Genomic DNA, 27,378 nt, shown 5'->3' with positions numbered 1-27,378 from the left:
TCTGTCAGAAGAAGTTGCGGCTGAGGAATGCCTGGTTTTCTGCCATTGAATTCTGGGTGAAGAGAAGTGCGGCCACCCTTGGGTGCCTGCTGTTCTTTTCACATCAGAGTTTTACCAATGAGGATGCGATGACCTCAATGCCCGACCCACTATTTTGAAAAGGAAACAGGAAAAACTACTACTATAGAAAGCACAGAAAAAAAAGAAAAAAAGATGAGATTCAGCTGAATGTGATTCAAAATCTGTACTGTATAGTAGTGGGGGTGGGGTGGGTGGAGTTCATTAAGTCATTTTCTCAAGAGTTCGTAAGACAGTGTCATAGAGAGCAACAGTTTTCTTTCCCATAGAACTGGGTGTCGTTGTTCCGTAACTCTTGTTTCCTCTCTAATCAAATGCTTTTTTCTCCTCCATTTTGTGGTTTGGGAAGTCAAGTAGAGTGCTTTTTTTTCTTCAAGTGGGAACCAATCGCGTAGCAGGAGACACTTGCCCATGTTATATTCTCATGGTTATAAACAACATATTTAAAACCCTGTCATGCTCGTATAGCTATTCCAAAATAGCATAACAATATACAGTGTCATTAGGAAGTTGAGCGTCAGAGAAAGCTATCATTATTTGTTTTATTACATAGGACTCATCATAATATAATATTATGATGGAAGGGCGGTTTAAGCCCTCGGGAGGCTGTATTCACAGTACTAATCATATTGCTGACGTTGATCAATGATGTTGTACGCAAACCAATTCCCACATAAACCATGTAGGCCCATTATTCTAATGATCTGATCGTTCAGAGAGTAAAGGGACAGTCCCTCACCACTACCTCAGGTTAGGAGCATTTGTCTTGATATGGCAATTCATTGGTTGGGCCACCACCATTCATTCAGCCTATTGCATCTTAGTCACTTTCTAAACAGGCAATATTATCTATCTACTATTCATGTGTCCATAACTCCTGTTTATGGTGATGGGCTAGTGGCACTCAATGATTCCCTCAACCTCCGCATGATGGTGGACATAAATATAATGGGGGACGTTTTATGAGGCGACACCACCACCAAAAAGGGTCCAGCCCTTCAGGTGAATGAGCGTAGCTTCTCTTCGGACCCCCTTTTGACCCCAGGGCCAATTGTCCACAGTGTCAACCGGTCAATGACTGACCTTTGTGTGTGTGACCGGCGGCTGCAGCAGCAGTGGTCACCAGGGCCTAGGGGCCATTGTAAAGGATAGATAGATAGATAAATAGATAGCTAGATAGATAGATAGATAGATAGATAGATAGATAGATAGATAGATAGATAGATAGATAGATAGATAGATAGATAGATAGATAGATAGATAGGGTCAGTGGGCTATCAAGCTGTGCTCTAACCCCCATCTGGTCCCAGCAGCTGGTCAGCATACTGAGGGTTTGGTGGTTTGTTGGTTGGATGTTGGTCGTAGGAGAACTGGTTATGTAGGCTACTGTAGCATGGTACAAGCAAATTATTTATCCTTGGGTCACCACTCACCACCACCATCAGACACCTCATTGTAGTAATCCATGCTGTTGTGGCAGTCAATTATCTTTGATTCTAATAATCATGCCTGTAGTGTATTTAAAAAAAGACGTTTCTTACCATATACTTTGTAGCCTACATACAGGGAGGATGTTTCTGCCTATTCCATTTGAACCTGTATGTACTCCGTCCCTCCCCCAGACCTTTGAGGTAAAGCTGCATTAGTGAGTATTACAGTGAGTCAGGGAGACTCTTGGCTGAGTTGAGTCAGATGAATTAGTCTCCTCCTGAGGCAGAACAGTTAGTGGGAGACAGTCTGTGTCCCAAATGACACCCTATTCCCCATATAGTGCATTACTTTTGACTAGAACCCTATGAGCCCTGGTCAAAAGTAATCCACTATATGGGGATAAGTGTGACATTTGGAAGGCAGACACAGGGAGACTCTTGGCTGAGTTGAGCTAGCTGAATTAGTGCATTATTATTGACCTAGTTCCCTGTTGCTCTTCTCTCGTGGCTCCAGACAGAATAAGAGGAGCTTGGGAAGCATTCTCTTCAAGTCTCAGGATACATTTCTTCTAAATGAACCTTTATGTGTGAACGCTCAGGGTAAACCTACTCTGAAATGGCTTTGACAGGTGTACACAGGGTAAACCTACTCTGAAATGGCTTTGACAGGTGTATACTCAGGGTAAATCTACTCTGAAATGGCTTTGACAGGTGAACACTCAGGGTAAATCTACTCTGAAATGGCTTTGACAGGTGTATACTCAGGGTAAATCTACTCTGAAATGGCTTTGACAGGTGAACACTCAGGGTAAATCTACTCTGAAATGGCTTTGACAGGTGAACACTCAGGGTAAATCTACTCTGAAATGGCTTTGACAGGTGAACGCTCAGGGTAAATCTACTATGAAATGGCTTTGACAGGTGAACGCTCAGGGTAAATCTACTCTGAAATGGCTTTGACAGGTGAACGCTCAGGGTAAATCTACTCTGAAATGGCTTTGACAGGTGAACACTCAGGGTAAATCTACTCTGAAATGGCTTTGACAGGTGAACACTCAGGGTAAATCTACTCTGAAATGGCTTTGACAGGTGTACACTCAGGGTAATTCTACTCTGAAATGGCTTTGACAGGTGAACACTCAGGGTAAATCGACTCTGAAATGGCTTTGACAGGTGAACACTCAGGGTAAATCTACTCTGAAATGGCTTTGACAGGTGAACACTCAGGGTAAATCTACTCTGAAATGGCTTTGACAGGTGTATACTCAGGGTAAATCTACTCTGAAATGGCTTTGACAGGTGAACACTCAGGGTAAATCTACTCTGAAATGGCTTTGACAGGTGAACACTCAGGGTAAATCTACTCTGAAATGGCTTTGACAGGTGAACGCTCAGGGTAAATCTACTATGAAATGGCTTTGACAGGTGAACGCTCAGGGTAAATCTACTCTGAAATGGCTTTGACAGGTGAACGCTCAGGGTAAATCTACTCTGAAATGGCTTTCTTTTTTAAAATACATTTTATCCCCTTTTCTCCCCAATTTTCGTGGTATCCAATTGCTAGTAATTACTATCTTGTCTCATCGCTACAACTCCCGTACGGGCTCGGGAGAGACGAAGGTCGAAAGCCATGCGTCCTCCGAAGCACAACCCAACCAAGCCGCACTGCTTCTTAACACAGCGCGCCTCCAACCCGGAAGCCAGCCGCACCAATGTGTCGGAGGAAACACCGTGTACCTGGCCCCCTTGGTTAGCGCGCACTGCGCCCGGCCCGCCACAGGAGTCGCTGGAGCGCGATGAGACAAGGATATCCCTACCGGCCAAACCCTCCCTAACCCGGACGACACTATGCCAATTGTGCGTCGCCCCACGGACCTCCCGGTCGCGGCCGGCTGCGACAGAGCCTGGGCGCGAACCCAGAGACTCTGGTGGCGCAGCTAGCACTGCGATGCAGTGCCCTAGACCACTGCGCCACCCGGGAGGCCTGAAATGGCTTTGACAAGTGAACACTCAGGGTAAATCTACTCTGAAATGGCTTTGACATCTGAACACTCAGGATAAATCTACTCTGAAATGGCTTTGGCAGTGAAAGCTCTCGCGTTTTAGTTTTGTGAAGTCAGAGTGGGTGTATTGTCAATTTCAGAGGGTGAAGAAGTAGATACATCATATCAGGTTTCAGGGAAGACCCAACTGCAGACTGTGTAGAAGTAACTATGTTTATTGTAACCACAGGGGCAGGCAAACGACAGGTCAAGGCAAGCAGGGGTCGATGAACCAGAGTAGAGGCCAAGGTACAGGGCGACAGGCAATCTCAGGGTCAGGTCAGGTAGAGATCGGTAATCCAGAGGTGGAGCAAAGGTACAGGGCGGCAGACAGGCTCAGGGTCAGGGACAGGCAGAGTGGTCAGGCGGGCGAGTACAGGGTCAGGACAGGCAAGGGTCAAAAACCGGGAGGACGAGAAAAAGAGAGACTGGGGAAAAACAGGAGCTGAGACAAAACGCTGGTAGTCTTGAACAAACAAGACGAACTGGCACAGACAGACAGAAAACACAGGTATAAATACCAAGAGGATAAGCAGGGAAGATGGGCAACACCTGGAGGCGGGTGGAGACAAGCACAAGGACAGGTGAAGCAGATCAGGGCGTGACACATCAACTGTATCAGTGCAGAAAAGACAGTTGTGGTGTTCCTGGATGTGTTTTCACTGTTCAATTAAGCATCTCTATGTGTAAAATCTTTACAAACTATCTATGAAATATCATGCTAGCAATAATGTTGGATGCGTTTATGTGCGTTTTTGTCAGGTGTACCCAGTACATTATTATGTGTTTACAATGGGCAAATATGAACCATTTTCAGTTGTCTCTTTCCTTTGGTTATCAATCTTCCAAACCATTCATAGAAGTACATAACTATTCATGTTCAAAGTATGACATGCAATGGATGCCCTCTAGTCAGTTCTATGCAATGAATAGCAAAAGTCATTGTAAATAAATTGCTGGTCATTGGACATGTGCCCTGTAAGGGGACAATGCAGAAGGGTCTTGTGCTCTCTGCATTATGTGATGGTGAGTGGATGAATAGCTCTCGTAAGGTAATGCTTTCAGTGTAGAGGGCGCACCATTGTATACCTCGGAGAGTGAGCTGATTTAACTTGAATCAATCTAGTCGGCCTAAAGAAAAGACCTATGGTAAAGCCTTTCCCAAGGGTGGGGCACCCCTAGATAAAGGGTTAGAGGGTTAGCTAAGTAAAGAAATAATAACGACAGAAGCGCATTTGTTAACGTAGGAGCAAATAGCTGGCCTAACCGAAGGAAGTTCAACTCTCGCCGTTTGACATTTTCCCACAGTAGCCGAAGTATCACTCACGAATCCCGGAGATCAGAGGTCGAAAGATGAGGACAGAAAATAACACAAATAAACGAAATGTTTTAAATCCGTTGTGTGACAGCCGAGAAGATACAGTGACATCACTCTGCCAAATGATACACGCTTGTTTTATATCCGACTGACCATTGACTTGTCTTCCTTATTTGGGCTGGGATCGCCTTTAGGGGTTAGCACCTTGGCTTAGCGCTGACGCTCCCAGGCATCTGTCGAATCCCAAGACGAGAGAGTTTTCATGTGGGATGATGTCACCCCAGTCTGAGTCTTAATGAGAACCAGAAGTTATGTCGAATTCCTCTGAGTCTGTTCCATCTGGAAGCAATGAAACAAAGATGGCGACTAAAAATAGAGGCCCACTTGAGATAATGATAAAACAGATTTATTGCGTACGGTGTAATAAGCATACAGTACATCTTCAAATGCCATACCTGACTGTAAACAGTGAAGGCCTCTTAAAAATAATGGTAAAGATTTGCTTAACCATGTAGCCCGTTACACTCATACCTATATATGGGTTGAAAATGACAGATTTGGACACTGATAAATGCCTAAATTGGAATGCAGTGGCTGTAACATGCTATACATGATGTCAGAGCTCGGGGTCTCCGCTTCACAGCTCTGTATAGGTTTGGACTGACAGCTGTTCTAAACTTGAGCACCGTGCGCGACAATAAGTTGCACTCATCCTTCCCCGGTAATTGGTCAACTTTAGCACCTTTTTTGTTGTCCGAGTGGGGGAAACACTGTAAATGATGAGGACTCAATGTATTTTGAAAGGTGAGCCGTTGAGGATTATAATAAATATAACTTTGATGTCATACAAGCAAGTCAAACACAATGTGCGTTTCACATTTCCATATCATAAAAGTCATATAATATACAGTGTCAACATTTATGATCACTATGTTTGATGTATACCCTGGGTTGTCCTGAACAGAATGAGACGGTGTTTTCTGTATTGTGAAGAACATTTGCCGCGGACTACGCATCTGAATGCACTCCTGACTCCATTCTAAGCGCATCAAAATGACCATCTGCTTCTCTCAAAACCTTACACTGTAAGATCGTATTTGATAATTTTGCTAGTCATGTTGGCAATAGAACAAGCTTTCGATTTATGCCCACCTGACCCAGATTGGGATTTATAATGGACCATTTTTGGATTGCAGTGTTCCAAACGAAACTACCACAAAAAGCACCATATAGTCGAAGACTCTTCTTTGAGTCATAAAAGTGAATTGAAATGACTTAGGAACTGTGCACACTTTGGAGAGGTGTGTGGCCACTTGGAGACACCAGTTAGACCTCTCACTCAAATCCATGTCATTTTTTGGTCTTATTTTGCACCTACCTCATATTTTCTAAGAATATTCTTATCATGTTACTGAATGTATCCAGAGTATTTTCTTGTGTCAGGTGAACAGTTTTGTCCTCGCCTTTAGTCTAATCATTTTCCCAGAAACTCGAAAATGTTCCCTTTTATTAATTGCTGCCATGGTTGTCCATATGCTTTCCATATTTCTTCTGTAAGAAACATTTCATTTAGCCCTATCCGTGAAGGCCAATTCCCACGAGTTTATAGGGTTAAGTTAATTATGGAAGTTGACAAATTTTGAATACACCTATGCTATTATCGGCAATAATCCATCTTTCGATTTGACCTAAAATCTCACTTACAATTTGATAATCCACTCCACAGAAAAGAGAAAGTGAAAATAGGCCAACATTCCAATAACAATAACATACTTTTATAGTAAGGATAATTAGCAGGATAACGGTACGTCATATAGCTTTTCAGCATTTCGTGCTGCTCAGATATTAGGCTTTTATTCCCCTTAATCTCCCCAAATCACTTGACTGTGTGCCACTGTGTGCTCAGCAGACACACTGAGTAGCCTGTGTGCCCAGAAACCTACTAGAAACACATGACATGGATCCCATTAAAGTGGCCGAAGAAGGAGAGAGAGAAAGGAAATTGCCTCTTGAGAAGGCTCTTGTTGACTAACACTCATCACTTAGCGCCGAATGGGCTCATTTTGCATACGGGATGGCTTCAAAGAAGAAGTATAACAAATGTCCCGACTTCCAAGGACTTCCATGGATGCTGCACATATCATCCTCATACAGTGTGTTTCTGTATCACAAGATTAACACTAACATAGCATGTTAACACTTTTAGGTTAGAGTGCAAAGTTCCCTGATACATACAGTATCAGTTTGATGTTTGGTTTAGCTGTGGAATGCTGGACATTGCAGGTTGAAGGCTGGAGGCTATATGCTGTAGGCATAACACTATGTTCAGATACACCTGCCTACTGTAATATATGGCAGGATATCACCCTCTGCACCGTATCTGCATGAAAGCAATTTAAGACCCAAGAGAGGTTAAAAGTTACGACAACCAATCATTGCTCACATTTCTCATTCCTGTTTCAAAAGACCTTTATACACACTACACAGGCAGACACACACACACACACACACACACACACACACACACACACACACACACACACACACACACACACACACACACACACACACACACACACACACACACACACACACACACACACACACACACACACACACACACACACACACATCCCCCTTCAAAATAGGAAACCCATCCTATTCCTATCTGTTGTCTATCACTGTCACTTAAAATGGAAATATGGCTTGTGATGAGGATGAAAGGGGGCAGGGGGAATGACAGCGGTGCAAACAAACAGCGTTCCCGTTGTCACATTACCATTCTGTCAGGCTTCAGCATTCCTGCTCCCTGTTCCCCGGCAACAGGGAATCTCCCTGGCATTCAGGACCATTCCAGTGGGAGAAGAGATTTGGAAATCAGGCAGAAGCAGATCCTAACCTTCCAGCTCCAGCTTTTCCGAGGAATGTTTTGCCTGCCTGCCTCGACATCTGCCTAACACATGGGTCAACCTAGACACAGCGTGTGCGTCCCAAATGGCACCCTATTCCCTATAGAGTGCACTACTTTTGACCGGATCCCTATGGAACCCTAGTGCACTAGGGCCCTGTTCAAAAGTAGTGCACTATATAGTGAATAGAGTGCCATTTGAGACGCAACCCAGCCTAATCAATAAATCACCCAGCAGATTAAACAGAGAAAATATACTGTAATGAACCTGAAGCTGTGGGGCTTATTACATTGATAATACGCAAGAAAGGTCAAATGGTGAAGAAATATATATTTATATGTTAGGAGAGAATTTTATCTAAAAAAAACATGCTCTCGGGAGTCGGGAGTTTGCGTTGAGGAGACGAAGCTATATTTCACTGTGCTCATTTGTTATACCGTGAATGGGTTCTCAAGTCTGGCTTCTCTCCATTCGTTGCTCCCATAACGTCGGCAGCGAAGACTATAATAAGCGTTGGCTTGGATTTCGCTGTTTTACTGGTGTCAGGCTAGGTGAGGCGGTAATAAAACAAGTCACTAACTTCATGTGACTGGGGAGGATTTCTTATTTTTTGGGGGGTAGGGGGGTTTGGGTGGGAACAAAAATATCTCACTAAGCCGACTCACTCGGGGATAACACTAGCCTAGCCGGCTTAGACCTTTCTAACGCTTTCAGCACCGTTCACTGGCCAAAACAGTGAGCTGGAACGACAAACCCCTCATTGACTAGGTGTGAATTTAGCCGATACACAATACACAATGACACAAAGCATATACAGTATGTTCAGCTTCAATAAGGTGAGAGGTAATACAGAGTGAATGGCTGCTGTGTGAGCAAAGAGAACACTGACTGAAAGTGAATGCTGCTCGCTGAAAGTCCCTAATGTGTTTCATTTCCCATGAAGCTAAGGGGTAGCCAGGCCACCTGATCGCTGCGGCTCTCGTTAGTATGTTGGCAGAGCCAATTGTGCATGGCTTGGCTAGGTGTGGTGCCTGCCTGTCAAAGCCTGCACAAACAGAAGCTGAGATCCCCCTCCGGTGGATCAACATCTGGTTCTCTCTCTCTCTCTCTCTCCTCTCACTTACCTGTACTCACAAACTCTGCTTATCCTCACTGTGTGTTTCTTTCTCTCGCGCTCTTTCTCTCTCTCCCTTTCTCTCTCCCTTTCTCTCTCCCTGTCTCTCTCTCTGTCTCTCTCTCTCTCTCTCTCTCTCTCTCTCTCTCTGTCTCTCTCTCGTATCACTATCTCTCTCATCTATCCTCGGTCTCTCTCCTCTATCCTCGGTCTCTCTCCTCTCTGTCCTCGGTCTCTCTCTCTCTCTCTCTCTCTCTCTCTCTCTCTCTCTCTCTCTCTCTCTCTCTCTCTCTCTCTCTCTCTCTCTCTCTCTCTCTCTCTCTCTCTCTCTCTCTCTCTCTCTCTCTCTCTCCTCTCTGTCCTCGTTCTCTCTCTCTCTCTCTGGGCGCTGAGAGGGCATTATTCTGGGGTGCGATATCCTGGTTACCGTTTCATTTCCGTCACCACCCCTCCTGTTCTAAACACACCTGGATGGATATTAGTCTCCAGACGGCCGTAACAACTGGCAACCGTCGGCCTGTGAAGTCTGGCCACAGATCTGTCGGACTCTTTTTATGTGACCGTTTTTAAATGAATGGCATGGCTCTAAACATCAATATGGTGTATGAATACAGTGTGTATTTTCATATTTCACTACCTGCTTTTAGAACTTTTTAATATGAATTGAACATAATTCAAAAATGTAGAAATATATATTTGAATTTCTAATAGACCCATTCTTTAGGTGTTCTACCCTCCACACATGTTTTCTGAGATACTGTCAAACAGAGGCTCTATGTTTAGTTCCCAAATGACATAGTAGTTGCATATGCTTCCTCTCTACACAGGTTGTACTATGGGGTGTTATGGAGTGGGCATGTCAGGTTGGATTTATTATATTTGTCAATTTTCTTGAGCATGATTTGCTTGGGGAACAGGCTTGGCTACTGTTCCGCCACATACTGCACAGGAATGAATGACCCACTCTTTGACTAGCCAACTGAGCGTTGGAAGGAGGAGAGAGGAGACAGGGGCTATTTAAGTGTTGAATATATCTTAATGTTTGGAAAGATAATCTGACAGATTCGGATTCCTGACGGCCCGGGGAGGTGATGTGTGTGTGTGTGTGTGTGTGTGTGTGTGTGTGTGTGTGTGCGTGTGCGTGTGCGTGCGCGTGCTGGAACTAGGACGGGCAAGGTACTGTAAGAGGACATCAGATAACTGAAACCCACCCTAGAGGATGAACAGGCTTCCTTTGTGTAATCAGGTAATCCATATTCCCAGATCTGGCCCCATTTGGGTGTGGTATGCAAGGGATGAATTTAGCACTGCAGGCTTTGTCTACCTGGTACAGCCTGTTCAATCTTTTACACCGATGGCATTGAAACCACTATGTTTCTGCAGTTTTTAGATATGTTTTTAGAGTGTATAGAATTGTATGTTACTCTCCTAATGTTTTTCTTTTAATGTTTGCTCTCAGTGTGAAGAACTTTGTGAGTTACGTCTGTAAATGAAAAGCACTCTACAAATGTAATGTATTATTATTATTATTACTCTAGTCCTCTGCTGAACTCTGAAGAAAGCATTTCGCTTCATACTGGCGGCATATTGGTTTCTGTCCAGGCCTACAAACCAGATCACCCAGCTCTCCATGGCTTCTCATGACAAATCACATGTAATCACCATAGTAACCCCTTGATAACATAGATCCATGCCTTCATCAGGCTATTTGATCTAATCTATCACAGTCTTGGGGGGGGTGGGAGGATGATGGGCAGGATTGATTTGGTGACATGAAGTCATTTTGACCTGAATAATGACTCTGAGGGAATGATCATCAGTGCTGTTTTACAGATAAGCCTCTGATAACATTAATTGATTCAAGCCAGGGCTGAGGACGGATACAATGAGCAGTTTCAATATCTGTGTAACCGCCGGTCTGATGCCTAACTCTGCCTGAGACATAAAGACTTGGGTTCACTCCCCGGTTCAGTGCCTAGGCTTTAGTGCAGAGGGCTGTCATAGTCATGAGGTGCGCGAGAGGTAGTCTTCTCAGTCATATGAGCTCTAACGTGTCGACACCCAGGAAAGTTTGTAGTATCATTCATTCCCAACTAGCCATAAAAATTCCCTCAGAAAGAAGTGTTACGTTCTATAGGCATAACCTTTGACTGCCATAAGCCAGTCGGGAATTCCACATTCCATCTCCCCTTGAACGTCTCACATAGAGCAGATTTCCAGTTGGCTAAAGGGGGTCCCTAGGCCACTCTGCCATGTCATCGGGTCTCGGCCTGCCTTACGGCCAGAGAGGTGGGGAGGAGGGGGCTGGCGGTTGGGGTTGAGATAGGTCCTGACCTTGGCTTTGACTGTTCTGACAGGTATCACTCCCAGAGGCCACCGGGCAGCTTCAGGCTTTCTTATCTCTCTCACTCGCCTGCTGCCTGGGTCTCAGATCTACAACCCTGCCGAGGTGGGGTTGGGAGGAAATCACATTATAGATAGCTAGGACTTTAAAGGAAGCCTGAAACACATACTGACCCCATACTGCAACTGGGTCAGGGCTGTAGCTGGGTTTGAGTTTTTCTCAGCCAAGACCTAAAGGAACTCATATGTTGACGGGGATATGATTCCACCCTTTACAGCCTTTCAGTATGTGTGGATCTGCCAGAGAGAGAGCGAGAGAGGGGGAGAGGGAGGGCGAGACGCTCTCATGGATGAATAATGAATCTAATGTTTTATTACTGAAATTCTTGGACCGTTTCTTTTAAACACATTTGCATGTGGGTGCGCATACGTGCACGTGAGCATGTGTGTCTGGCGTAAAGCAAAGCTTTTTTGGCCGAGTTTCCGAGTGCCGCAGCAGTGGGGGACAAAGCTCATTTTAAAATTTCCTAAAGATTAGGAGGCACATGATCGGTTGGAGGGCTGCAGGATATGGGCCTCACAGCATGCCCAGTGAGGGAAGCCCTCTCCCTCAACAGCTCTAGCCTTCTTATCAACCCCTCTCACATACAGAGTAAACAGGAACTGCCATCGGCTGCCATAGACCAGAAACATGAACAAACACACAAAGGAAACTACAGTGTGAAAGTGTATGCCTACGCCAGCCAACTCCAGCTCAACAAATCCCAGTGCTCTGTTTCTCCCCTTGACTCCTACACTGAAGTTGAAATTGGATGCAGAATTTGGATGCTGGTTCATTCTTTGTCTTGTGTCCATCCTACAAAGAGAACCAGAGGAACGGACTGTATACGGGGAAATCAGACACATTTGCAGATGATTGCATTGGATAAGACAGTTCACGATCGCTCCCCATCATCGCTAACTTACTTCAAGACATTTTATCGCCTGTTAGTGAGCTCGTATGACTTTTAGACCCTCTATAAACAACTTCCTTTGGTTTCTGCCTGGTAGGATTTGGTAACCATGGGACCTGCAGACACTTCACGTATAAGTCTCACAAGACTGTTGACTAGGGGTTTGTATAGACAGAGAAGGTATAGTTTTGACACTGCTGCAGAGGAGTTTGACTAGTCTGCACACCGCACCGGGCACTGTTTTACAACCTCCCAATGATATAGCGGCGGTTTCTGTCAAGGTGATATTCTGTCCTTATGAGCTTTAGTGCTATTTAGACACTTCAACCACCTCAAGGAATTGTTTGGTCTGTATTGCACTCCAAGTGTACTTGGCGGAATATGCATTCGATAAAGTTTGAGGCAAAGGTTCATGATTGTCTCTCTCCCAATGTAGGCGCGCGGGCCCCCGTGGGAACCCTGCAGCTTTCGCACACACAGTAAAAACGTCAGGAGTAATGCCCCACCAAAGACGTAATGTAATACACGGCAGCGTGCTTCGCAGAACATATACGAGGCCGTAAATCGTCGGTTTACATACCCTCCATTTGACATTACGACAGGCCATTGCACATTCTTTGCATGCCTTCATGTATGCGGAGGATTACGCCAGTACCCTATCATTAGCAGAGGTTTCCGCGATGACAACAGAGACTTAGCTAGCTGCGCTTAACGTTTGATGTGGGGTGTAAATCTTTTTGGAGACATGGCACTCTGGTGATGGGTAGATCTCTCTGAGAGACAGGGAAAATCATTATCGGGCTGAATCCTAACTTGAGATCTGCTTAACGTGGACTTTTGCTTAAATCATTGGGGATCTCAAGTTAGGATTTGGATCTACGAGACTATGTGGCTAATGGTCTCTAACAACAGATATTTTCTCCTGACTATTCCTCTGTATGACAACTTCTTTCCGTTCTAAATTGATAGAGCTAGATGCACTATAGTTGATGTTTAGCAACTTTTGTTAACTAAACCTGTACGTGAACTTGTTCATGCAGGATTTGGACGCTACTCACATCATTCTCCCATGTTCCTATCCTATCACTCTGATACAGTAAGCAACCCTGAGTCGCTTAACCTGGAAGCCGGCCGGCTCGAACCCGGAACTGTAGTGACGCTTCAAGCACTACAGTGCCTTAGACCACTGCACCACTCGGGAGGCAACATCATTTGGTCCTAATGACACTCAGTGGGTTTAGTGTGACTGGCATCTCTGCTGGGTGTAGTGGCACCTTATGACTTCCAGATGGCCTTGGGGACACCACTGATAAACAGCACCAACACTTTGAAATATTCAGTTCAGATATGAGGACAAGTAAGTACATGTATGTGCATTTAACCGTTTTTCTTATAGGTCACAAGCAAATGATGAAGAAAGTGAAAATAAGATGATTTCATCAGGTTATTTGGATATCCTTTCGTACGAACGACAAAATAACACGTTGTCACCTGGCCATCGCCATGTTCTTCTGGCCTCTGTCCGTGCCCTTGATGATCATTGGTCACCTAGTATGCCCTTGACTGGTGACTTTGGCTGGAGGTCTGGGCTTGTGCCATCTTCAGTTGGCACGGGGGCATACTGGAGACGGTGGGCACCTGCTGTGGCTAGCCTCAGGTCAGTCCTGAAGTGTGATAATTGCGCTGGTGCCAGACATACGGTTATCTTCTGAGAAGAAGGCTCTTAAGAGCTACTGTCTGACGATAAGGGTTTCTCTCTATTTCCAGCTTAAGAAAGAACATTACAGTGTTCCTCAATGTAGGCTATACCATATAATGTATACAGTCTGTACCATCATATTTTCACTATTAAGTCTGTCTAGCACGAAAAATATGCTCATGGGACGAGTCTAAACGATACTCAGCTGGGTCATCCCCATGGAATTCCCCATGATTCAATTATACGTGAACAGCACATGACGGCGGTCTAAAAATCAATGGAGGGCGTCTGTGGCCGTGAGATAACGCTTTACCCAAGAGAGGCATCACCAATACCAATAATTAATTCAAGTTAGCCACAACCACTACCGAAGGATAAGTAAGCCACTACTGGTTGTTCCTATGTAGCCAACCACTGACACAGTCACTGTCTGCTCCTCCAAAGAACAGCTGGGTGGAATATTATGGCTAGGTGGCCAATTTCTTCTCCACTAATGTCTTATACTCACTATACAGGCATGGCATAGACGAGCACATCATTAGAGCAAAGTCAAATAAGCTGAACATCTGTTTTTCCATACTGTTCCCGGGTCTCTGCTCATTTGGCCCATGCTGTAATTCAATAGCACACTTTGGGAGTGTGTGTGTGTGGAGTGTGAAGTATGTGTGTGTGAAGGTATTCCCTCTTGACACTACACAGCTGGCCGCCTGCACTCAGGGCCAGCCAGGCGAAGTTACCCAGCGGTGCTTCTGGAGTTACACTCTTCCCTAACTCCCTGAAAAGAACACACCAAAAAGTATTGACCCTATGAAGGAATCACACCTTTTTTGAAACACAGTCCAGTTCTGCCTCAGTGTTCCTCTTCACACTTGGAAGAGCAGTGTGTGTTAACAAGGCACCGGCTGGACAAATACACAATATGGTTTTGGTCTGTTTTTTCATACTCCATGTAGGCTTCTGTATGGTCTTGTTTCCTTTTTTTGTGGTTTACCACTGCTGTTGATAAATACAAGAGAATCTCCATTGAAATATATATATATATTTTTTTACTTCAGGACTAGGCTTAAACTGGGAAACCGACCCCTGAACTTCATAATAATCGAGGTAGTGTAGGATTGTTGGGCTGTTCTTGATATTACTGATATTTTTCATCCATGGAATCCATCTTTGGAATCCATCTTTGACACTCATCTCCATCTGTTGTTTACAGGGGTACATGGATGCCAACAAGTGCATCGAGGAGCTACTCAAACAGCTGGAAGAAGAGCGGAGGAATGTCCGAAGGTAAGGGAGGATCCTCGATCTGCGTTGTGACAGCTGCTGCTATTTGCCAATAAATATCAACAGCTGAACGCAATCTATTCTCAATGAGAACCAGCCGAACAATGTTGTTTAGTTTGGGAAGCTGACACAATGCTTTGTGTGCAGTCTTGGTGAGAAAATACTACTGTGAAGTGATGGTGAGGACAAGGGTGCTAAAGGTGAGGAAAGACAAAGATGTACGTTCAGTCCATTTCAGTTTTGGGTTTGGCTGGGGACATTTCTCATGGAGACAATGGGGATGTGGAGAGGCCAAACTCATGACCTTGGCCCTCAAACCTATCCTTAGACCCTTGACTCTCCATGTCAAAAGAGCTGGTTTCCCCCCATCCAGGAACAATTTTCCCCTTGAGCGAGCAGGGAGGCCTGGGAGAGGGGCCTCTGAGTGGACCCAGGGTGGATGGTGGGGGTTAGAGGTTGACCGCTGACCAGGGCCTTTGCTACGGCAGGCCGGCTTTCAATAGAAGGGTAAGGAAGTGGAGTGTAAAAGAATGATTGTCTTGTCCACAGTCTCACTCACACTAATTTAGAAGAGGAGACCCTTACTCTTTTGACCAGGAAAGTGACCTAATAACAGGTTTAGAGGGGCTTGGTTGTTATTGTGTGGACTGGGCCATAGGAGCGGTTGGGGTCTTCTCACTAGGGGCTGTTGGGAATCCACGAACTTGCTTAGACCTGGAGGGACATTGGGGACAGTGGGGGCAATAGCAAGGGTGGCTGACCCTAAGGTTTTAGTGATCATTGTTTAGTTTTGCTCAGGATTTTTAATTTGTGTGTTTGCGTAATTTTTTTCTGCACGCAAAACTGAATGATATTCTAATTCGATAATGATAACTTAGTCTATTCAACATTTTCTTCCAGTAGCTCATATAGATAATCACTTACCTACAAATACTTAAAACTGACTTACGTATGATTACAATATTCAAATTCATGGTAATAAACCTCCTTGGAATAGACAGCTACGCTGACAGACCTGACAGACCAGATCCTAGGGATTGTGGCATTTTTCTTCGGATGTTGCTCGATAGTGTTAGTGACAGTGATAAATGGCTCCACACATTCTTTTGTTGGGCCGGAGCAGAAACTCAGGACTGATAAAGACACTCCTTCCCCTTATTACGCTGTGTCTTACGGCTACATTATCAAGAGGACTTACATTGTATTCCTCCTTTTTTTCCTGGGAATATGGAGGCAATCAATCCATGAAGAAGATGGAGAGAGAACGAATTGGATTTCACTAATTGCGTGCTTGTTATTTCTGTGTCCTACTGACCCAATGCGAACATTTATTTATACAGTCTATCACATTATAAGGTAGTATTAAACAGACGTAGGATATTGTACCTGGTTTCAATATTACGTGCCATACTGTAAATGCCCTTTGTTTGATATTTTTACTACATTGTTAGGAGCTAGTAACACAAGCATTTCGCTGCACCCTCTATAACATCTGCTAAACTGTGTATGCGACCAATAAACTTTGATTTGATTTGATGCTCTATTCCACTTATACTTCCACTTGTACTGTGTTTTCAAAATACCCCTCCATATACCCCTCAAAATACCCCTCCATATACCCCTCAAAATACTCCGGAAGAGAGGCATAATAAGTCATGTCAAACTGTGTATGAATTGCAGGAAATGCGTTTTAAAATGTCAAAAGAAATTCTGGGGGAGGAGCCCCGGACCCCTTTCTACTGTTCAACCCCCCCAATATCTACACCACAATTTCGCCATTGCTATGTATTGTAATTGCAGGCTACAAACAGATCCCAAATCAAACTCTTTTTAATATATATGAAAATGTCTGCCAATGAATACAAGAAAGCTCACTCCAAAATCACAGCTTTTGCCAGTGTTCTCATCATATGTAAAACCCATCTGTTCCATAATATAGTCCTCCTTGTATCCACTCTTGTATCACACACTTTCCACAACACTCTCCATCACACACACACACACACACACACACACACACACACACACACACACACACACACACACACACACACACACACACACACACACACACACACACACACACACACACACACACACACACACACACACACACACACACACACACACACACACAGCAACACTGGCCGGAGGAGCACAACAAAACCACAGTGGGGTACTGCCGCGGCATCGCTCATTATTTCATTAAGATCCAAGGACCTTATATGTTATTTTCAGAGGTAGACTGGCTCTGGCAGACAAGACAGCCAAATACTCCATCTAAACGTGAATCGATTCTCAATTGCATTATGGTTCTAGAAACATAAATCCCTCTACTTTGATATCACATCAAAATCATTTCACAAAAGCAAAATCTACACTGTAAAATCTAAACTCTACACTGTTTTAACCGGCCTTATCACAGTTGCAGCCGACAGTATTTTGTGACAACACATTTCTGGTGGCCTTCTTCCGTTCCACACAGGCGATCAGAACATGCTAGATGTAGATAGCTAAGGTTGTCCCTTGGTCTTCCGGTTGGTTTCCGTAAACACGAGCTGTAACCTGGAGATATGGCCGTGTGGGAACACTAACCCCATAAAGGTGTGTGTCAAATGATTTATCGCCAATATGAAAGGTAAGGTCCTTATGCTTACAAAACCGTAACGTAAGCGATGCGTGTTCATGTTCAGACCGAGCGTCACGGCTCTTAAACAAAACTCCCCGTTACAGAAGATTCCTTCGTACAATGACACTTCAAATCAAATTTTATTTGTCACATACACATTGTTAGCAGATGTTAATAGTGTAGCGAAATGCTTGGGCTTCTAGTTCCGACAGTGCAGTAATATCTAACAAGTAATCTAACAATTCCCAACAACTACCTAATACACACAAATCTAAAGGGGTGAATGAGAATATGTACATGTAAGTATATGGATGAGCGATGGCCGAGCTGCATAGGCAAGGTGCTATAGATGGTATAAAATACAGTATATACATGTGATATGAATAATGTAAGATATGTAAACATTATTAAAGTGGCATTATTTGGAGTTCATTGTATAAAGTGAATAGTGATCCATTTATTAAAGTGGCCAGTGATTGGATCACAATGTAGGCAGCAGCCTCTCTGAGTTAGTGACTGCTGTTTTGCAGTCTGATGGTCTTGAGATAGAAGCTGTTTTTCAGTCTCTCGGTCCCAGCTTTGATGCACCTGTACCGACCTCGCCTTCTGGATGGTAGCGATGTGAACAGGCAGTGGTTCGGGTGGTTGATGTCCTTGATGATCTTTTTGGCCTTCCTGTGACATCGGGTGCTGTAGGTAAATGGAGGGCAGGTAGTTTACCCCCGGTGATGCATTGTGCAGACCACACCACCCTCTGGAGAGCCTTGCAGTTGAGGGCGGTGCAGTTGCCGTATCAGGCTGTGATACAGCCCAAAAGGATGCTCTCGATTGTGCATCTGTAAAAGTTTGTCAGGGTTTTGGGTGACAAACCAAATTTCTTCAGCATCCTGAGGTTGAAGAGGCGCTGTTGCGCCTTCTTCACCACGCTGTCTGTGTGAGTGGACCATTTCAGTTTGTCTGTGATGTGTATGCTGAGGAACTTAAAACTTTCCACCTTCTCCACTGCTGTCCCTTCAATGTGGATAGGGGGGTGCTCCCTCTGCTCTTTCCTGAAGTCCAAAATCATCTCCTTTGTTTTGTTGATGTTGAGTGAAAGGTTGTTTTCCTGACACCACACTCTGAGTGCCCTCACCTCCTCACTGTAGGCCGTCTCGTCGTTGTTGGTAATCAAGCCCACTACTGTTGTGTCGTCTGCAAACTTGATGATAGAGTTGAAGGTGTGCATGGCCACGCAGTCATGGGTGAACAGGGAGTACAGGAGGGGGCTGAGCACGCACCCTTGTGGGACCCCAGTGTTGAGGGTCAGCGAAGTGGAGATGTTGTTTCCTACCTTCACCACCTAGGGGCGGCCCGTCAGGAAGTCCAGGACCCAATTGCACAGGGCGGGGTTGAGACCCAGGACCACCAGCTTGATGATGAGCTTGGAGGGTACTATGGTGTTGAATGCTGAGCTGTAGTCAATGAACAGCATTCTTACATAGGTATTCCTTTTGTCCAAATGGGATAGGGCAGTGTGCAGTGTGATGCCGATTGCGTCGTCTGTGGACCTGTTGGGGCGGTATGCAAACTGAAGTTGGTCTAGGGTAGCCGGTAAGGTGGAGGTGATATGATCCTTGACCAGTATCTCAAAGCACTTCATGATGACAGAAGTGAGTGCTACGAGGCGGTAGTCATTTAGTTCAGTTATCTTTGCATTCTTGGGTACAGGAATAATGGTAGCTATTTTGAATCATGTTGGGACAACAGACTGGGATAGGGAGCGATTTAATATATCCTTAAACACACCAGCCAGCAGGTCTGCGCATGCTTTGAGGACGCGGCTAGGGATGCCGTCTGGGCCAGCAGCCTTGCGAGGGTTAACATGTTTATGATGTTTTACTCACATCAGCCACGGAAGGGGGGTGCAGTCCTTGTTACCGGGCCGCGATGTTGGCACTGTATTATCCTCAAAGCGGGCAAAGAAGGTGTTTAGTTTGTCTAGAAGCAAAACGTCTGTGTCAGTGACGTGGTTGGATTTCTTTTTATAGTCCGTGATTTCCTGTAGACCCTGCCACATACATCTCGTGTCTGAGCCGTTGAATTGCAATTCCACCTTGTCCCTGTACTGGCATTTCGCTTGTTTTATTGCCTCGCAGAGGGAATAGCTACACTGTTAATATTCAGACATATTCCCAGACACCTTTCCATGATTAAATGCAGTGGATCGCGCTTTCAGTTTTGCACGAATGCTGCCGTCTGGTTAGGGTAGGTTTAAATGGTCACAGTGGGTACAACATCTCCAATGCACTTCTTTATAAACGTACTCACCGTGTCAGCGTAAAGGTCGATGTTTTTCTCTGAGGCTGACCGGAACATATTCCAGTCCATGTGATCAAAACAATCTTGAAGCGTGGCTTACGATTGGTTGGACCAGCGATGAATGGTTCTCGTCACGGGTATACCCTGTTTGAGTTTCTGCCTATAAGACGGAAGGAGCAAGATGGCGTCGTGGTCGGATTTGCCGAATGGAGGGCGTGGTAGGGCTTTGTATGCATGCAGAAGTTAGAGTAGCAGTGGTCGAGGTTATTGCGCATGCACGTTGTCCAATCAATATGCTGCAAGAATTTAGGGAGACTTGTTCTCAAATTTGCTATGTTAAAATCCCCAGCTACAATAAATGCAGTTTCAGGATGTATGGTTTCCAGTTTGCATATCGTCCAGTGAAGTTCCTTGATGGCCGTCTTGGTGTCTGCTTGAGGGGGAACGTACACAGGAGTGACTATTCTAGATCGGGTGAGCAGAAGGACTTGAGTTCCTGTATGTTGTTATGATTACACCATGAGTCGTTACACTTCTGTGTAATGCAATGGAACTGAGCGTCATCATCAAGGGCTATGGCTAGGGGGGAGCATGACATGCGGGGGATGTAGGTTTGGATTAAACACCATATTCTTTACTACTCTAAACAGGACAATGATTTGCCTGGTCCCAGATCAGTCCTGTATAGCCGATTCCTATGGTCATTGGCATGCCAAATTGACCAGACAGCACAAACTGATCTGTGACCAGTAGGTTAACCAATGATTACTATGCTGCCACAAAATAATATATATATAATAACATTTAATAATATATGCCATTTAGCACACTCTTTTATCCAAAGCGACTTACAGTCATGCGTGCATACATTTTAAGTATAGGTGGTCCCAGGAATCGAACTCACTACCCTGGCGTCACAAGCACCATGCTCTACCACATGAGCTAAAAAGGACCACAAAATCTACAGCATATACAATGTTAAAAAGCAATAAATAATGTAAAACAAAATCAGCACTGAAATCATACAGCATGGTTTAAATCATTAATAGCACCCAAACCCAATACATGTTGACTGAGTCAGTCTGGTATTTGGCTGGAGGCGAACAGCACAGATGCAGCCACTGTGACTTCCAGAAGCATCCTGCGCCAGACCTGCACCTCCTCTATCTCGCCACACATCTCAATACAAAGATGTTCCTCCAAACGGTTAAAAGCGACCGTGTCAGTCAAAACAACTGCATGCTTTGGTGAATACGTACAAAAGAGCAAAAACATTGTTTAGCCTACTAGCTTACCTTGAGAATAAAGCCAGGGAACTCCACTCAAAACATCTCAGGAAATAATCACTCACCTAATATACTGTACTGACAAAGACTCAAAACATCACAACTGTAGATGCCACCCATTTTGCTCAAAATAGAACAACATAGCGGCTCAAACGCTGTGATGTGTGTATGTGGTGCCATAGTTAGCATGGCAGGCATCATGAGATTAATGATGTGGAAGCCATCGGGTTGGTTGGGTAAATACCAGTGTTCATTAGTAATTACACAACGCCACAGTGACCACTCTTCTTCACCGGATCTGATTTCCCACAAGAACAGTCCTAATACTGCCCACTCAATGGACCTACAGTACTGTAAGCAGCACAACAAAAGTCCCTCTATTATACTGTTGTATAATGTTGTTTATTTATTCAACCTATTTAACCAGGAAAGACCCCTGAGGTTAGAACAGATTTTACAGAGCCCTTCTTTGTATAGCCTACCATTGACCTCGGTCATGTAAGAATTGAACACAAGCACACAAACACTCATCTTAAGTAACAGGATGCTTTCAAATTCAAAATGGCCGCCACTGTAGATGACCACTTAGCTTCTGATTGACCTTGAGTATATCATAAAGAGATATGCATGGCCCACAAAGACGCTACTGTGGTAGTATGTGGTCTGAATGGTGGGGGTGGTGAGTGGATAAAGGACCGGCATAACATTTCAGTCACTAGCCTAAGTGCTTTCCTTCTCCACTGTACAATAGCACGGAGATATTACGGCGAGTTAAGACGACGCGACCTTGAGAACGTATCAATAAAAAGCTTCATTAACCCGTTCGATTAACCTCTTCCTCTCATAAGCGCCATAAAACTGATGCATGTTTTTAGCCAGGCCTGGCCATTCTGATAAATCACGGGAGACCCACAGGGCTCTTACATTTAGCCTACAGTTAAGCCTGGTTAAACCAGACTGAACGCGGCGTTCGATTGTGATCACTGGTGAATGTGGCGTTTCCGGTTGGTTGCACCAGGCTATCTTACAGTAGCCACAGACATAAACAACACAGGACCAGACTGGGTTGATGTTAGTGGTTGGAGATCCATATAATGTACTGTGGCAGTCATGGCTGACTTGTGTTACGGGTCAACAACAGTGTCAGGCTTGAAGTGTTTTCATCACCTGGTCTATTTATACGAGTTCATCTTCAATTGATAGATAGTACAGTGCAGTATTGACCAAGAAGACGCACAACAGTGAGCACAGCTCTCCACGGTACTCTGATTAAAGACTAAGCTAAGCAGCTAAGCTAAGGCTAAGCTAAGACTAAGCTAAGACTAAGCTTAGACTAAGCTAAAGTTAGCTTTATGCTAATAAAAGATGGAATGTACCGGCTAAAAGCACATGGTGCATATTTCCTCAAGCATTGTTCAGTTCCCTGTTCAGAATTTACTCTTGAGTAGCTCAAAGTACACTATTTTCATCAGAACACACATGTAAGAGCTCGATAATAACATAAACACTGATTACTAAAACCACTGATTACTAAAATAAACATATTTAACCGAATCCCGTCAAATGCAAACATTCATCTCTCTGCATCTCTCTGCAGAACATTTCTATAGAAAACCAATGGATTAATTTATCTCCAACTATCATGGGTGGAACTGACCTCTAATCAATGAATTAGGCTAAATCTCTCACTCACAGGAGGGCACATCAATACACAATTGACCGTATTAGGTCTCTGGTGGGGGGCTTAGCATTATCAAATTAAAGCGTTAGTCTGGTCAACTTATCCAATTACAGTTGTCAAATGCATGGCCTTCACCCAAGTGCGACGGCTGCAGAACAGAGCCTTGGGGGGGGTGTCGTTGCGTTGTGGGGCATACCAAGGGAAGGCTTGGCCCTATCCTCATCATCTGGAGAGGGAGAGAGGGAGAGAGGGAGAGAGGGAGAGAGGGAGAGAGGGCCGCATACTTCCACACAGGATTACAGCGGCGGTGGAGGCACAGAGGCGTCTTTGAGGTTGAGACATGCCTTGTAGTAACATCAGTGAGCCGCACAGCCACAGTCACAAGCCGTTAACATCAGCGTAGGAAAAGCCTCCTCCGTTGGCGTGCTATCATAATAGTGGATGAACACACACAAACATAAACATGAACAAACACACACACACACACACACACACACACACACACACACACACACACACACACACACACACACACACACACACACACACACACACACACACACACACACACACACACACACACACACACACACACACACACACACACACACACACGGGCTCGCTTTCAATTAAAGTGTCTCTCAGTCTGCGCCCAAAATGGAACTCGATAAAGACGTATTTAATATTATACTAAACTATGAACTGTTTTTGATGATCATAATGCTGCATTAGGGTATTCAACTGAGACGCTGCAATTTCATGAAGGGAGGGATTATTGCCCAAATAAATGAGAGGGAATTCAGAAGGAAAATAAGTCCATTTTCTATGGATGAAATCCCATTTGAAAGCTAAACTGGTAAATGAGCACTCTGCTCTGGTTGCTATAATTCACCATCTAAGCATAATCCAGTACTAGTGAGTAGTGGTAATGTCCTGATCAGGCAAGGACGCACACAGACAAATGAAGGACAGCTATGGGAATACAGTATGCATTTATTCCAAGTAGCTGAACGTTAGAAAACGATAAAGAGTTGCTTTCCACTACCTTTACACCCAAAGAGAAATACATCCAAACAAAGATATTTCCAAATGGACCGATAATCTATCAAAACCAACTGCCAGACCTCCCGCTTCACTCAAATTTGGAGGGATAATTCCTCTCTAAAGATGATAAATAGTTTATTGATTAGCAGATGTCCTGACTAATGTCCATTCAGGAGGGGCTGCAGATGCACGACTTGCCGGTCCTCATAGCCTTAGAGACGATCCTCCATAGATCTCCAGCAGTGTACCCATTCTCCCCTGCTCCCCACCCCACCTCCCTGCTACCCTGAGTCCCTGAGTCCTCCAAGGTGTGGAGGGGTCACAGACAAACAAAGACGCACACCATCTGCTAAGGGTAAGGCCAGGTGAGACCAGCTTTGGCCACTTGGCTGATCAACGGACAGCATTCTACATAAAATGTTGACACAGATACCCAAAGGAAGGTCAATGGAGATTTAGTATGGAATGAAAAACACTTTCATTACATAAGATAAGACCACAAGTAATCCCAACCATACACGCAGACACATGGACAGAGTGCAAGAAGGAGGAGATGAAGGGAAAAAGGAGGAATTGGCAGAAAGAGGGAACAAAAACTAATCTGCATTGTTTTAATCCAAGGCCAAGGAAGATTATATATTTCTGTTCCCTCGACACAGCAGCTTTTCAGACAGGGCACGTGACCTTCCACCCGGCCAGTCATGCTTTTTAGTGTCCTAAAGCAGCATCCATATGTCCTCATCCAAATCACGCCTGCTCCCATTCAATAGCTCACTGTCTAAACAGAGAGAAAGCTGTCACTCACTTCACTTTCACCATGTTCCCTCTCTATTTGCATGTAGAAATAGATGTACATGACATAGACACAATATTGTTGTTTGGCCAAATACATCTACTGTGAATCCATCTTTTGGCCAATAATTTCCACATACAATCAACCTATATCTGATACGATAAGAGAGAACCAGATATAACCGTAACAACCACAAGGAAAGCTTACATGATGCATCATGACATGTCTTGTCTTGTTTGGAGCTTTTTAATCTGATGTTGACACAGGGCTGTGGATCCGTTGTTTGTGTTTGTCATGGACGTCATCAGAGTTGAGGAGCAACGGTAGGCTCCTTGAGAGTACATCTTGGGCTACCTACCCCCATTCGCTTGAGTAGCACAGTCAGGCTAGGAAGGGTGCCACAGACAAACCTGCACCCCCAACATATCACGCCAACCCATTCCCTTGCTTAATGGAACATGACAGAGGCACATTATCACAGATCGCACTCATCATGTTACACATTCAATCTGGCCCCCAACAAAATGTTAAATGGCTGTTCCAGTTTGCAGTTTTCCAAAGTGGACGATCACAGCTCAGAAGATTTGCATAGTCATACTGCTGTCCCGGGCGGTGGTTGAGAGCAGTGTAGCCCGAGCGGGATAGCCTGTGTGTGGTTTGGGTAAATAAACGTCGATGTCTACACTATGGCATTCCCACCGCTCGTCTCAACATGCAAACAGCCCAAGGGGGTGGTCTGTTGACAACTAAAAAAATGCTATAAACACTTCTGAGGTAGCTTCAAAAGGGTATTTAGACTTTAGCGTACCTCATTTAGTGTTCAGACATTCAGACATGTATAGAAATGCTTGGAAGTTGTGTATGTCTGAGCCAATAAGATGTGGTAAATAGTGTTTGAGGCCCTGAAGATTAAGGGGGTGAACACACACACACACACACACACACACACACACACACACCACACTAACTCACCCCTGGACATGTTGGTACTCTTCTAATACAATGTCCATGTGGTGGAAGTCCAAACAAACAGAGCTTCCTGTTTCGGGGGATCGGACTCTGCTATGAATGACTTGGCTTGGTCTGCTGGTTTCTGTCTCACTACAGACAAGCTGTGTTTCTGTGTGTCCATTTTGGATCCCGTTGTAGACATGGCCATCGCTCAATGTTTGGGGGCATGCAGTTTATTGAATTAACGTGGGGCGACTCCTCAATATTTCTTGATTATGTATCCGTTCCTGTTGACTTCTGAGTCCATTTATCTTTTTTTTATCCAAACAGAACAATGGGACCAAATTGATGACCACCTGCTCTAGAAATCAAATTAGACCCTCACCACATATTCAGATTGTGTGTGTGTGTGTGTGTGTCAGTGTGTCAGTGTGTATGACACATCTGCAACTTATGATAAATGCAATAAAGCTTGATTCATGACACTTCGGTCATATTCAGTATAATTAGCCGTCGTCAATCTTCCCTGTTATTATGATGAATAGGTTTCTCACTGTCAATTTTATGGGACACAACGATCCAGTAATGAAAATGTGTAGTCTCGACACGCCAAGATTTTACAATCACTACACCAACTTTCCAGCTGATGTTGCGTCCTCTAAGCGGTTCAAATGTTGGCTTTCAGATCATGCATATTCTCACTGCAATGTGCACGTTTCTAGTTTTAGCCCCATCTAATTAACTCCTAACTTTCTCTGACCCAAAATGCAGTGGTATGTGCATGTTTATTTTTCACCCAACTGCAACTTTCACTTGTCATAAATTTAGCTAGGAGGCATCCGCTTCTGTCCCCTTTGGTTGTGGTGCTACTAATTGCTCATGTGTTTAGAGTAATTGTTCATTTAGCGACATTAGTGACTAGTGAATGTTGGGCAAAGGGACCGTGATTGGCTAGGCTGGGAGTAGCTCTTCCTTTCTCTTCCTCTTTATTTTAACAAGGACTGCTTTCGCCTGCCGGGACCCTTTCAATTTCCCTTTCACCCCTCCAGTGTCTGCCCCCTTTTCACAGTGGAGGGGGGAGACAATGGAGAGGGGTCCCCTCCCCCTTCCTCTCCACTTCTCACCCATTTCTCCCCCCTCTACCCTCGTAGGCGTCCTGATCGAGAGGCTCGGGGATTTGGTTTGTCACAGCCATTCAGCTGAGACTGATTGTGATTGCGGCAGATGGGCTGGAGTTTGTCCCAGGCAGCCAGGCCTCCCTCTCTCTCTCTCTCTCTCTCTCTCTCTCTCTCTCTGAAAAGAGCTCAGTCAGAAACATCTCAAGCCGATCTCCACTCACGTCCCTGAACCCCCCCTCCCCCTCCCCCCTCACTGCTGTCACCCACCCCTTCCCCATCTCTCCTCACCCCCATTCATCTCCCTTCATCTCCCCAGAGGAAAGTGCCACCTTCAGAGCCAGCAGCCATCTCACCCCTCCCTACACCCCCCACCCCCCAACACATGTTAAACGTCCTGTAGCTTGAGCAGGA

The 27,378-nt window shown here is 44.7% G+C and overlaps 1 protein-coding gene across 2 annotated transcripts in view; it reads left to right on the top strand.

Moving 5' to 3' along the window:
- The window catches only part of LOC139566448 (nck-associated protein 5-like), a 166,438-nt gene that overhangs the window by 19,407 nt on the left and 119,653 nt on the right, over nucleotides 1-27,378 (top strand). For both annotated transcript variants that reach the window (XM_071387624.1, XM_071387627.1), the window contains exon 3: nucleotides 15,097-15,170. In XM_071387624.1, the coding sequence (XP_071243725.1) occupies nucleotides 15,097-15,170 (74 nt within the window). The remainder of the gene's footprint in view (nucleotides 1-15,096; nucleotides 15,171-27,378) is intronic.

This window comes from Salvelinus alpinus, chromosome 38 (genome assembly GCF_045679555.1).
Source record: "Salvelinus alpinus chromosome 38, SLU_Salpinus.1, whole genome shotgun sequence".
NCBI classification, from domain to species: domain Eukaryota; kingdom Metazoa; phylum Chordata; class Actinopteri; order Salmoniformes; family Salmonidae; genus Salvelinus; species Salvelinus alpinus.
The sequence above is the reverse complement of the archived record's forward strand: the minus strand, read 5'-3'. Positions and strand labels throughout refer to the sequence as shown.